This window comes from Augochlora pura, chromosome 7, assembly GCF_028453695.1.
Source record: "Augochlora pura isolate Apur16 chromosome 7, APUR_v2.2.1, whole genome shotgun sequence".
Lineage (NCBI taxonomy): Eukaryota > Metazoa > Arthropoda > Insecta > Hymenoptera > Halictidae > Augochlora > Augochlora pura.
In genome coordinates this window covers 5,922,335-5,937,334 of record NC_135778.1, presented here as the reverse complement: position 1 = coordinate 5,937,334, position 15,000 = coordinate 5,922,335, and the positions used below count along the sequence as shown (strand labels likewise).

Genomic DNA, 15,000 nt, shown 5'->3' with positions numbered 1-15,000 from the left:
CGAAGTGGTTAATACTGGGTTAATTACGCCCCTTGTGTATAAGTTTCGAGGCGATATAGAATGTAGAAGAGAATTGCAGCTCCATCTCGTTGCAATTGCGAAAGTCTGCACCTGCAAATGCCAGTGTGCGCTGCATTACCGCGTTTTGCTGTTGCAGCAGGAATTAATTAAGTGCATCAGTTCACAGACTTAAAAGTGGGAAGTATCGACGTGGTACATTCTTGAAATGATCAGTTCTGCTTGCGATTAATACGCGGTCCACAAAATTACTATTATGGTTACTATTCTTAAGTATGTTTACTTAGTATCGTGATTCTACTTAATTTAATTAATTTATAATTATACTCCTTATTCTCTCCAATTGTTCTTCAACTCGTAAACACAAATGGACAATTTAAGGTGAAATACGATTATTCCAGCCTTCGCCTCGGTTTTATAGATGTTGACAATCGGTAACCGTAAAAAAAACCGCAAGGCTTGAATAATCATATCGCCTCTTCAGTAATATCAACACACTTGGAATTTTTTACTATGCTCTAACAAGACCTTTTTTTGGAATATGGCAATGTCATTTGGACTCCATACTGTTTTGCTTCTACGCAACAGTATAAATATTAATAAACAAAGTATGGATCCCAAAATTGTATAAATAGAATGAATAATTATACTAACTCTACACGCGCACAGATGTAACTAAACAAATCTTAAGAGGCCTAAAATTATCGCTGCAACATATTGTACAATAATTATTTTTATTAACCTTACCAAACAATATTTTCTTCTGTGTTAGTTTTATTTTGTTTTTCCTCACGTATTACCTTATTATCTTGTGCGAAAAGCTTCTTCCTTAAATAAATGAAGAAATCAATAAATAACTTCGATTTATATTAATACAGTTTCTTCAGAAATTTCTATTTTCTCTTTTTTTTTTACGCTTTCGATACGTAGAACTGTTCGATTCTTCGAAGCATTTGATAAGTTATATTGTTAGACGGTACAATCTATTACTCGTCGATGACTCACGAACGTTTATGTTCTCGGTAAGGAGCAATAAACATTTTTTCCTTCTCGCCCGTCCACCAAAGCCGAGTTTTATCATCAGCGTGAAGGAAGAACAAAAAAATTATACGTTTGTTGCAGCCATTCGTCGAAGAATGGGGACCAACTTCTAACTAAGCCTTTTAGGCTTATTGTTTAGTCCAGTCTTTGCACAATTGTGCCAACTTGCCGCGATTAAGCTCATTTCGATAAGAGCTTGAGAAGTGGTGCGCAAACAATGAGATTAGCGGCGCAGTGCTCGGTGTCAACGAAGGCCAAACAAAAATATTATACTTATTTATAGAACAATGGGTCTCGTCATAGATATGGAAGCTATTATCACTTATTAAAAGGCTGTTCAAATTTTTCGAGAGATAACTGGAAACGTTATCAGCTACGTAATCAACGAATTGTTTCACGTTACGAGACTGTGAATTTCATGCAGCTATGCTACACATTAGTAAATGTTCAACTCAATTTTATTTCATTCGAAATTTTTTTAAATCTATAATATAATACAACAAATTCTACACAATTAATCGTGGGCTTTTTGGTTTTCTTTTCAATCATTTAAAACGTTCCGCGTAGAATTTGATTTAACTCTTTCAAAGTAACTTATTGGATAAGCCTTGGAAACGTGTTATATACTATCTAAAATTCGAGAAATATATTTGTACATTCGTAATAATTTTGGATTCAATTAATATAAAATGTTATATATGAAAAATGAATATAATTTTACGGCTTTATGTTATGGTTAATATAATTTAATAAATAAGATACTGTCCATAAATCCAAAGTTATATGTTCGAGTATGGTGCACTTATTGACAGATAATATAGAATTGTCATACTTTCTTGTATAATTATAAAATGATTTACCCTCGAGGTATAAAAATAAGCGAAAAAACCCATGAAGTCAATAGAGAAACTGTTATATATCGTAACAATGATTACGCGTACTTCGCACTAGGCCAGCTCCGAAAGGAATCTCGGATAAGTGCACGGGATCAAACGATGCATCATCGAACGACCGGTCGTTCGGACACCATAGAAAACGGTGGCCGGTGATAACGCGGCGCGTCGAGCGCCCGAGATAGACCATAAACAGTGGAAAGTAGAGCTGACAATGGTGAAGTAAGTCGGCGGTCGACCCGATTACACCGTACGCCAGGGTCGTGTCGGTGTTCAACCAGCAGTTTTGCGCGACAAACCCATAAGGTTTGACCTAATATGGCGACTTGGACTTTGCGAATGCCACTGCTCTGGTGGGGATCCGTATGGAGAGCTCCTTTGAGGCCTTCGGGTCTCTCTCCTCACGGAGTCCCCCAGTGCCTCACCGGACGTGTGTTACGCCGCACACGCGTTTCCATGTAACCACGATTACATTTCCGTCCCAGGCAGGCGAGCACACCGTCCTAGACTCCGGGAGAAGCGTTCTCGTGACTGTCTAATTACATTTTCCGCTCGGGGAACCATCGTCGTAACGTTTCCCCGCTAAATCACGCCGAAACGATCACGGAACAACCGCGAGCAGAGTGTATCCTGCCCGCGGATAATTTCGCCGGGCTGTTTCAAGAGCCAAGTGTAAGGTCGTCGAGGTGTCAGTGGAGTTTCGGTTCGTCTACCTCGCGCGCCGACGGCCTCGAAGAAGTTCGTCGAACAGTGGGTGCCCGCGGTAAGTTGCGTCGTCCCTGCCTCGTCGAGAGAAAGAGAGAGAGAGAGAGAGAGCTGTCAGCATATTTTTCGAAATTATGTGGAGTATCGCGTGTACCTCGACGAGTGTCTAACCGGGAGACGTTAAATCGATTAGAAGAGAGGAGGCGGGGTTTGTCGGGAGTGCGTCGTGATATACCAGCCGCGTCATGTCAACAACGGCACACCAACAAGCGGCGATACGACGCCTCGAGGCGCTCTTCAGGGACGTCAAGTTAGAGCAGCAACAGTGCAGCCCCGAGGTGGTTAAAGTCGAGATTGATTCGAGCTGTTGCGACATTCATGGGAAACACGCGAAGGAGAACTGCTGGAATCGCAGGGGTTCCATGGGGAGCGGCGCGCAGCAGCAGACTAGAAGAGACTCGCTCGGCCGTCGAGACAGCCATCTGGGGACGTCGCCGAGCAGAAGGGGGTCCCTGGGCCTGCCTATGTCACCGCCTAGGAAGGAGCTTCATCCCTCGAGCTTCCCGAACACGCTCAGGAAGAACCCGTTGGGATCCTCGATGGGCGCGATAAATCACTCGAAGAAGGACAGTTACGCGTCCACCATCGGCAGCGCGGCGCTGAGGCGGGACCCGATCGGTAGATCGATGGGATGCCTGAAGAAGGACACCGCGTCCAACTATAATTCACCTCTGAGACGGGACTACGTTGCGAAATCGATGACCAGTTTGCAGAGGCCGAGCTCGCGCAGGGATGTCAACACGTTGTCCAGCTTGTTCGCGACCTCGCCGACCTCGCCGACCACGTTGAAGGCTGGCCTGAGCGCGTCGAATGCCGATCTGAAGACGAAGAGCGCCACCAATCTGAAGAGCTGCTTCGCCGGGTCCAGCGGGAACCTCAGGGGCAACCTGAACGTGACCTTGAGCACCGATCCGATGGGATCGAACGGGAACTTGAGGAAGGACAGGCTCGCGCTACCGCTTTCTAGCAGAAGAGGCTCCTACGACAGGAGACGGCTCTCGACTGACTCCTTGGATAATAACAAGAGAAACTCGTGGGATCCGGGTCGCAGGGGCTCTTCTGGATCGTCGGGAGGTTGGGACGATCCGATTTGGGAGGAGGGGACGTTCGACGCTGGCGTCGATCAGGTAAATTTGCTCGTATCCCATTGAGGGGGGTGGTGGCGTACTTTCTGCGAAATGCAACGACGCCTTGAACAATCGATCTGTTGCGACGAGGATCGAACTTTTGTTTTCAACGAGCACTGAAACAATGATGATAATCTGAAGTTTACACGGGGATCTCGATCGATGTAACCTCGTCCTACTCGCAAGGCTTCGCTTTGACTTTTTAATCCTTAACCGGATTGTGACGGTCGCAATGGCCACACGCAACTTTAAACGAATCATATACGTTCATGTAATTATTTAAAAATCCATGCGAGTTAACTCGTTAAGCCTGCAATCTTTCAACGTAAATTTCCTTGCACTTGCTAACTGAAAAACATGCGATACTTAGTGAAGCAATAACTAACGGTCATTAGCATCCAGATTAAAGGGTTAATGGGGAAATGCAAATGGATAGTTTTCGATGGTATATTTTATTGTAAGACGTGATTATTTTCTACGCGTTGTTATTAAGACTAAATTTAATTATCACTTTGTTACTTATTTTTATTTCTTGCGTTACATTCCCGTGTCATTTCCTTTTATTTTTGCTGTCAAGAAATATTATATACAAACCTAATTACGCAAATAATACTTAGTATTTTAAAGTTCGCTTTGACCTTCAGACTATTTAGTAGCCATTTGTTTCGAGCTATTGTAGCACATGAAGAACTCTGTATTCTGAAATTTATAAGATTACAATTTATCAATCGAAAACGGTAAAGTATAATTACATAATTAAGTGTCAAGATAAATTCAACAACGTTGGAAGACATTCACGCGTTAGAGCGTCACAGTGTCGTTGTTAAACATTGTCGCTTTATGCCTCGTCTTTGCAGTTTATGACTTCTAAATCGTCGGACGCGTCCCAGAAAATGAACAGTATCTCTGTTCGCGTTGACTTCTTATTCATTAATTTCCAATTTAACGACACAAGTGCGACATATCAATAGCATTCTATGAATAATTACAATCCCGGCATGATTGATTCCGAACGGATAGATCTCTGACCGCGAACTATATTGAGAAGATAGTGTTGACAGTAATAAATTATCGCGAATCGGACGTAATAAATCAGGATGAGATCTTGGTGGCCCGTAAGGTAGATAGACGTGCTTCAGGAGTTCTGATTATAACAATAACGCGCAACGTCCCCCTCGAAATCTGCCGGATTTCTGCAGATTTCTCAGCAGATTGTTGCGACCTAACTCTGACTTATTGTCGGGCGAGGACGAGGGACACAAGTGAAACCATCCAGTAATGTAGCACAGCAAATGAGGAATACACCTGGGTAATATTTATAGACATATTTGAAATAATGTTTTAAGCAATGAATTCTTTACAATTCGAATAGAACAGTGTCTCAATAGGAAATCAAATTTCTGCAAGCAAAGTATTTTCTTTTGCTGTTCTAAGCGTAAAATATTTTTTATTTTAATTGCGTAAAGCATAAGATAGAGTACTTTTCATAGTTTAAACATCAAAATAAATGGCGATAATGATTAACGTATAACGAACGAGATAACGTAAGAAATCGTAATGTTTGCAAATGCAAATTATTGTCTTTTCAAACACAGTCGTCACCTCTACGTTTTTCATTCTTCTCACTCGTTCTCCTTCTCATTCACGATCCTCTCACGCGCTCTACGAATTTGCGACAGGTTCAGTTTCACACGAGTCGCGAAAAAAATACTATTTCAGCCGGCGCTCTGCTTAGGAAACACGATTCCGCTTTCGTGCGTGGAATTTATCGGTCCGCGGCCACGTCGAGGCGTGGGAATGCGTCCGGGGGACTCTCGAATTCGATTTTCTTTTCATTGATCCGCCGGAGCGGATTTTTCGACGGCACGTAGAACAATGGCGGCGGCGGCTAATATAAAACGGCGCCTCTCGAAACTTTCTTTTCCCGTCGGAAACGTCGATGAAATTTCGCGAAAGCGTGATTTACAACGACGATGGCCGCGCGGAACGAACGCTGTGCCGCCAGCAGCATTATGCTCGTTCACATGCGGCGCCGCCGTCGCGTCTCATGCGAACCAATGTATTTCGCCCGTGTGCGTGCGTGCTTACGTCATCGACGTGCCTTGCACGGCACGGACACGCTACACCGTGTTAGTCATCGAGCGATTACGAAAGCGTCCGTTCGAGAAGGGTTCGGCGTATTCGATCCCGATCAACCGTCGCGACGCGCGCGTCGATCATTACGGACCCCGCGTAAAAAAAATCGTAAACATTCGACGCGGGTCGCCGATCGGGCGCACGCATTCCCCGATATACATATACCGCTGCTCGCGGGGCATCGGGCCGGCGAGAGCAATAAATTTCACTTCGCGGCGCTCCTCGGGAAAGCCCGTCACAGCTATTTACGATTTACATCACCTCCGACGTCCATTAGCAAATATTTGTATTCCCATTTCGTCGCCGAGCTACCCGCGACGCGTTTCACCTGTTGATCATCGCCGGGTGACTCGCAACGGCGTAATTCCAGTTTCCGTGATTCCGCGGCGCGAACGTTGCTTTTTTCCTTCATTGTTCGATGGAGGTTCCACGAATTTCCATCGTTCGCGGCCCGATGTGAAACTCGCGACGCGAATGATTGTTCTGTTAATTATAAGTGTGCGCGGCATCGTCTTCAACGCTTATCTATAGATGTTTAACCCCTTGTTGTACCATTGTCTTGACGATTAGTAGCTTTTCGATTGAAACAATTGCATAGAAAAAGTACTACTTAGATGTAATTACTTCGAGAAATAGTTACTTGGAGAAATAGCTACTCGAAGATATAGTTACTCGAAGAAATAGCTACTTTCAAGCCGCGAGGCTTGAACGATCGTATTTTCTCTGTCGAGTCCATCTTTACGAGCTGAGGGACCATTTGGGGAGAATTTACTGTCAGCCGCATCGATCTATGTCTGCGACGCATTTTGTATGCGTTTTATCGATCACGCTGGGCGCAGTTCCTTCTGACAAGTTGTTCTAGAATTATTCTGGAACGTGCGAAATTTATGGATATGTTTCACGATCATTTTAATATATTCCGTACAGGAAACGAGTTATACAGTGGCTTCGCATACTGTGACCTTTTCTTCGACGATATAGGAACCAGTCTACTTTGAAACACTATTAGTAATTGTTCTTTATGCATTCTACAAATTATAAATATAATTTCGTTGACCCCTTGCACTATAACAACGAGTTAGGCTCGTGATAAAAATTTCATGCAATAAATGCTATAAATATGAATATTATTCATTTCTTCTAAATCGGGATCAAATTGAAGTCTTTTGTTATCAAAGTCTAGAGACGAAAGTAAATAAAGACAATAGAAAAGACAAAAATATTTGGTCCTATTTAAGGACAGCATTAAGATCAAATAAGTGTTAATCAATGCAGTGTGAGAGTAGTCGTGGTGCAAGGGGTTAAAGTGTGAAGATATGGTCCGCTTTAAAAATTGTAAAATTGCAGGCACAGAATTACAGGCCTAAATCGTAAGAGAAGTATTTCTCTGGTAACATGTAAAATTGCTATTTCTTTATCGTCGTCCGCAGCAAAGAGGTTAAAATTCCGAACGGTTCACGAGCGAGCGATATCTCTTCGATATGCCCGTGGAATTCCGAAATTCCACGAGCTAGAAAGTCACCGACGGCGGTCGGAGCACCGACGAACGGCGAGAACGCGGGGCCCCGGCAAACTCCACGCGGTTGACCCCGTGGTTTTCATTGAATAGCTCCGCGACCGGCATTGCACTTGGAGGTTGCAACGCGATAGCCTGTTCGACGGGAGCGCGGCACGGCGGCGGCGGCGGCGCATTTCCTGAAACAAGATTTGCCGCAGGTGAGGCCTACGCGACATTCGGCCGTGAGCTACCCACGCTCAACCTGCGCGCGCGGCGCTTGTAACTCACATTTTTTACATTCCCGCCGCGTGTCCCGCTTCCTCCTCGCCGTCGTCCCGCTTCGCGGAGCGGCCCTTATAAACCACGATTACGCGCGAGCGATCGGCGGATCGACACGTAGGTGTCCCTCGATATGGCCACCGCCGAACCGGCCGATTTAAAAGTAGCGTCCGCGTCATTAACGCGGCTCGACACGACCGGCACAATCGATGACTTGTCGCTGGCCCCCGGTGACTTCTCCGCCGATTATTCCGTCCTGTGTCTCTCTAGCGTTCGTCTTATTTGGACCATCCTCGACTACGTTCGACGCAATTCTGGAATTTTATTTCGAGTCTCGTGGAAGGATTCCGTGGGAGATGATGCATGCCGATCTCTCGCCCCCTCTTTTCCTACGACAATGCGCGCACGGCGCAATGTTAAATCGTCGGATCCTTAGATTGCCGACGATGTTTCGAGTGTTCGTACTGTTTTCTGTAAAATATTCCGGAAATAATATAAATATAATATAAATACGTGTGATCGTTTTAATTACGAAATTAAATCACTTCTTAATGATTTGTGATTATTCCAAATTAAGGTCAAATAAAGCGACCATATTTTTAAACGTGATAACAACGTATGAACTTGAATTTCTCATATTTTATTCTGAATTATTTTCAATATTACGTCCAAGTTACCTAATAGTCAAGCTGGAAAACATTATTCATATCGTGTTTTGTAAAAATAAACACAGAATGACTACGCAGCGGAACCACTCGAGACGATGATTCTTATAATTGGACTGCAGATTTGTTGCGTTCACGTTGCGAGCGACTGAAAACAAAACTGAAATGCGAAGCTGCGAAATTATAATTTCACCGCGATATTTTCCCTTTGTTCTTTATTTTCACCAAGGTTGTTGAGCGAAAAAATTCTATTTTGCATAAAAATCTGCAGTACGCGCATTATAGATTTCAGGATCACGCAGATTGCTGAGACCGAGAGCCTTGCTCTTGCAACCGCCACTTATAAATCTGAAATAATAAAAACCAATTAACCCCTATGAAAAATTGTACAGTATCACGTAACAATTATTTGCACGAGACTCCATTATATCTGAAAAGCACTGCCGCCTGTGAAAGTCTCGTTTCAAGGTGGTGTGATAATAAGGTCGTTGGCGAATTAAGTTTCAGCAAAGTGTTAAATACAGTTCCACCGCGCGCACACTGTAATGACGTAGCTTCCTCGATTAATTATTCGGAGGGGATTGTATAGGGTTTTCCAGTAAGGGCGGGTCGATTTTGAAATGGAATAAAATGAGCTGTGTATGAGGTATTAACCCTTTCGGTACGAGCACTCTGTCCGCCATGACACTCTCGCTGTACGAGGCCCCGCGCCGAAAATTGCACATAACGAGTCCTCCTTTATAGGAAAATATTTCCTAAGCGTTAAAGAAAAACTGTGCTTAATAAAACGACATTTTTGAACAAAAGTGTTGCTTGTAGCTTAAGAGATACTCAGAGGTACTTATATAAAATATTAAGAGTTATTTCTATAAAATTCTGTTATTTATACCGGTCGTCGCACGGTCGCCGGATATATCCGGCGCTCGGCCACAGCGGTCGTCGCGTGGACGCCGGATATATCCGGCGCTCGTACCGAAAGGGTTAACGAATTTTTTTTATTTAAAATGCTCGCGTATGCGATTATATATGGAATATGACATCGTTCAAATGTCCCCAGCGGCTTTGCACGGTGGCACGTATCCGAGAGGTCCAATTATCAATGACTTTGCCGCATATCTCCTGAATTTGAGCGATGGCTTGGGCTATGTTGACTTTGAGAACGTCGGTCGATTGTGGCTTACTGGTATAGACTTGCGACTTCAGAAAACGCCACAAGAAGAAGGCTAGAGGGGTAAAATCGCACGATCTTGGTGGTCAATTCCAGTCAGCGAAACGGCGTTGTCTGTGGTCATTAACTTTGAGCTCCTCGGTCAGGTGGATCTTGTACAGGTGTAGGCACAAGTCCAGACGCAAAATTCGCCAATTTCAAGACTGCGAAAGACGAAATTCTTGTGCACGGCGAGGAATTGACTGCCTCGGCTTCTCCTGCACACTTTCACGGACAGCGACGATGTTCTCGGCTGATCTGGCTTTCCGTTGACGTACGAGTGTTGGCTGATTATTTACCGAATCGGTCGTCTAGAATTTGGCCACCGAACGTTAGACGGTCGACTTTGAAGAGCAACCGCGTCTACCATAAAATGGGCGCAACGCGCGCAACGTTTTCACTAACGAACACTCATTTTGATAATTCAATTTTATCATTTCTGCCTGCTTCTCAATCGTGTAACTCGCCATGGTGATTCGGCACAAACGACCGAATTGTAAACAACAGATTTAATCGACGCATTCAAAACAACATGGCCGCTACGGACTGTCAACATTGGAAGTACGGGTCGTATTTCCAGTAGGAAATACCTCTGTTGGAAAACCATCTAGTTAGAAATCGAAATGAAATCCTACGATGGGCGTTTCGATCGGGAAGACAGTTCGGGAGCAAGGAAATCGTGAAATGTTGGGGAGGCGGATCGCGGAACAGGTGCTTTGCGGCTCGTTGAACGAGAAACGGTGAATTGTTTGAGCCGGTAGCTTGTTTCACGAGCAAACGTTCATTTGCATCCGACCGTTGGAAACGCGAGAACGTAATTTGCATTCGCGCCATACCTAATCGGCCAGCATGGTTAAACGCGATTACCATAACCGCGCGCTGTCTCGTTTAATTGTCTCAGCGATGCGCAAGTAAGGCGGTCCGCGCGAGGGATTCTTTTCTTTTTTTTTTTCGTTTTTCGTTCGGATCCGCGCGCCAAAATCGACGAACATATTCGATCCGCGTAACAGGAACGGGACTCGCGATCGAATGGAAAGTCGTTTTTTACGTAAGCGATGGGCAGCGACCGGCCAGACAATCGGACGTCGAACGGAAGCGATATCGCGTTACGGGAAACGTCGAAGATAGACTCGGCTTTAATTCTCGCCCGAATTCAATTGGCCGGCGGGGGAGGGGGTGGCAGCGAATTAAAAGCGTCATCGAGCCGCGACGGGGAAGCGAATTACGCAATTGACGGTTTCCCGGCACCTTAACGACACGACGAGGTCTGGACGCGAAACAGCCGTGTCTCCTACTCTCTCGGCTGGCTCGTGGGATTCCAGAACAAAAACCCTGCGGGCACAGCGTGCGATGCCGCGCTTCCGGTCCGCGTCCACGGACGGAGCGGGTAAAACGACAGAATAATTACGCGAACCGTGTTCCAGATTATTCCTGAAACAGTTTTTTCGTAGGCAGAGCCCAAATACCCAGACATTTTTTTTTCTTGAAGAAACCAAACCCTTTGTTCCGCGAATTGCGAACATCGATGATCTCACAGTAGATAGGGCACGCGGCTGTGTCGCTCGGGACTCGTCCTCCCAATTTCTTCATCTCAAACTGCTACCTGTTCGTTTAGATCTCTGGGAACGAATTGCGGAATATGTACTTCTGTACAATACTGATGAAACCTTCGCACGAGTTCGGCAATCCGTGTTGCAATGCACGTGCCCGTGTCCGAGTAGGGTATCCTGAACATCATTCTTAGGTACATTAAACGAAAGCTATTTTAAAGAGATTTGAACGCGGTACGTCGAAACTTTTCCATTATTTTAATTTATTTTTTAATTATTTTTAATTATTCTTAGGTACATTAAACGAAAGCTATTTTAAAGAGATTTGAACGCGGTACGTCGAAACTTTTCTATTATTTTAGTTTATCTACTATTTTACGTTGTTTCTATTCTATTTATATTACATATGTACTATATATATTATATTATATATATATATATTAGATATAAATAGAATATAACAATATAAATAATATATAGAGAATATAATAGAATTTATATTACATATAAATAGAATTTAATACCATGAAAGCAATTTTATTTTATCTGTCTCTATAGTTTGTTGCTTGCCCGTCCCAGGAAATTACGAAACGATTTAACCTTTTCGTTTTCAACATAAAAAGCTACAAAAAGGGTTTTAATTGCTCAGAATACACAAATCAGTGAAGTAATGAAACAAATGAATTTTTCGTCTGCTGAATCTTCCACTTAAATACTATCTTATTGACTTTGCTAAACATTCTTATCAACTTTACAACAATATATATACTACAATACTATTTATATTATTTATATTATTTATATTATTTCAATCAAATTTCGAAGTTGGTGAATCAAAAACAAAAGTTAAAAAGCCCACAGAAAATATACAGTCGACCAACCATCATTATCCATAACGTGTAGCGAAACAGTTCACGAACCGACATTTCTTCCATCGCCGATCGACTATCACTGGCAACGTTGTTTTTGCCCGTTCAGGTTGTTAGACAGACGACCGCGCAATTTTCCGCCGTTTAGAAGTCAAAACATTTGAAACGGTCGAGTCGACCTTATTGTCCGAATCATCGTTTTCCTGTAGTCCGCATTAGGGTCGCCGGAGCATAATCGCTCTAATTCCTGAAACGGCGGCACGACCGGTTCCGCCTAAAACGGCACGTGACGTTGCCCGCTCGCACGAATTACTTCCGCGGTACGATGCACGTGCACGACGCCGGTCGCAATGCGCTTTCAGCTTGCACGCGTTGCATCGCGCCGGGTCGCGCGCGCGCTTTTTCTTTTTCCGACGTGCACGCAGATTTCGTTCGTGTCGTACCGTGCGGAACCGTTTTGTCTCACGGTACGACGTACGAGATGATTGACCGATCGAGCTCGGTACCGTTAGCAAAAATTGACGCTGATCGGCACATAAACACGCAACTCGACGGATACGTTGAGTATCCTTGCAGTTTCTCGATCCCTGTGCAGAGGGAAAATTCACGCAACACGTTCACGACTATGTTGTATGTTCACTCTGTGGTTCTCATTTCCTATTACTGGTTCTGGAACTTCTCTTTTGGGTTCGGTAAATGTATCGTGGCGTTGCAAACTATTATTCAATTTGGAAAACGATTGTCGCGATTCTATTTCAATGAAGACATTTTTTGCAAATATCTCGAAATCTAATAATTTTTTTGCCATGGTACCATAATCATTTTTTACGTGGAATGAACAGAAGAATCGATCTGGGTAAACAAAAATATGGATTTCTATTTAAAGAAACGATGCAATTGTTAATTGCACATGCACTGCTGCAACTAAAAAAAAATTTAAAGGCCTACAAATGTAGTGCTCTTCGAACCATTTATCTTTCTCATTTGGCATTTTTTCATAAATGCAATAATAACGGAGTTATGACTTGAAGCAATTCCGTGGACCACCCTGTATCTATCAATGACAATAAATACTGTTATACAATATAGTGGCGCGTGTGGAATTTTTCAAGATTTTGACTCGTGTTTTTAACCCTTAGCAGACGGCGACTTTTCCGATCAAGTGAGGTAGCAGGACGATACAATATAATTCATATACGATTATATACAATTTTATACAATTATTTAATTTATATACGATTATATACAATTATATAATTTATATAAAAATTATCTTAACATAAACACCGACTGTCGCCTGTCATTCGTCCTGCCAAACGAAACGCCTCTCGTCCGCAAAGGGTTAAATATAATCTATAGATATATGGCAAAATATTAAAACGACAAATAAAATAAATTATAAAGTTACTATAGATAAACTCAACTCTAAATTATCTTAACAACACGTTTGGTATAAAATGGATTAAAAAGAGATTTGAGCGAAGAAGCATCTGATTATCGCAGACTTCGTTGAATACAAATGCAAGTTTTTATATAAATATAAGTAGTTTTTATGTGTGCACATAAAATGTATTTCAAACTGAAACAATTGTTATTTTAACTATCGATCTAATAAACTAGATCTGCCTGATTTGTGTAAATTTTGTAGACTTTCATGTAATTTTTATTTTCGTCTCCGACTTTGCTATTATTTGCATTTAATCGTCAATGTTAGTTTTTATCGTTGATTTACCGATGTGAAACTAGTTTTATTAAGTCCGCAGAACCGAGCGGATCACGCATCATTTGAAATTATAATCGTCACTTTTGTGTGTTCACAACTATATCGTAAGGCTTATAAATAGCTTTTGTAGCTATAAAGGCTTGTGAATTGGAGTCTCCTACTACTTTAGCAACAAGTGTATTTAAAACACGCGGGGTTACCAATAAACACGCGGAACAGGGTCAAGTCGGTAGTTTTGTCGTGCTAAGAATAAGCGATTCGTATGGCGAATTTGCAAACAGGGGCCACCGTATCGCGACGTTTCTCTACCAAAGAATTCTTCGCCTTTTCCGACTCGGCACGCTAATTAAGACAACCAGTCAATCTTGGTTCAAGGTGTGCCACTTAAGTTTGATTGACGATCGCGAATTAATTGGCAAGTTAGCGCAACGTTGTAAATAATCCTGCTCGTTACGCGACACTTGAGAAATTATTCGAACGAACCGTACGCTAATATAGTTGTAACGTTATTTATGGATAGTTGTAATGTTATTAAATAATCTTATTCGTAAATAAATATCTGCACAAATGTGTTCGATGAAACAGTGAAACGAAGAAAAGTGTATCGCGTTAAATGCATTATAAAATAACTCGGCGGACGATGAAAATCTTGACGAGCACGTCTCGTTCGCTTCTCAAAGTCGGTTTTACTTTCCGCGGTAACTATGGCAACGCGATGCCGGCTCGTCGATTACGGCTTCAACTCGTCCAGAACGATCGACGATCATGCGAGTTTATGCAAAACACCGCGCCCGGCGATGTAAAATCACGTTGAACGTGTAATTAGATGTACCGTTGGAATGTTCTCGAATGTGTACTTCTTCTGGTAAAATCGATTAAAAATTTCCTCACGGCGCCGATCTATGGAAATTATGCATGCTTTGACGATTGTATTAGCTTGCCGAGGAGCAAGTGCTGTAGGATGCGTTTTCAAGCTTTGCACTAATAAGCCCGGTTAATTTTGCTCGAGTATGAAAAATTAACGCAACGACGCGCTATAGATATCTACTCTAAATTCCGCACGGTGTGTAATTAGAAGCGGATTACGCGGATCCCGCGGATCGCGTGGTGGAAAACAGAGAAGGTTGTTAACAAAGATAAATAGAGGTTTTGCGCCGATAGCTGAATGAAATCTTCTTGGTTCCGCGATTCGCACGGACCTTGCTGAAAACTTCGATTCCCGTGACTCG

General features: G+C 42.9%; 1 protein-coding gene across 2 annotated transcripts in view; it reads left to right on the top strand.

The window, feature by feature from the left end:
* Positions 1-2,380: 2,380 nt before the first annotated feature.
* The window catches only part of LOC144472628 (uncharacterized), an 82,232-nt gene continuing 69,612 nt past the window's right edge, over positions 2,381-15,000 (top strand). For both annotated transcript variants that reach the window (XM_078185879.1, XM_078185877.1), the window contains exon 1: positions 2,381-3,844. In XM_078185879.1, the coding sequence (XP_078042005.1) occupies positions 2,903-3,844 (942 nt within the window). In that variant the 5' untranslated portion in view covers positions 2,381-2,902. The remainder of the gene's footprint in view (positions 3,845-15,000) is intronic.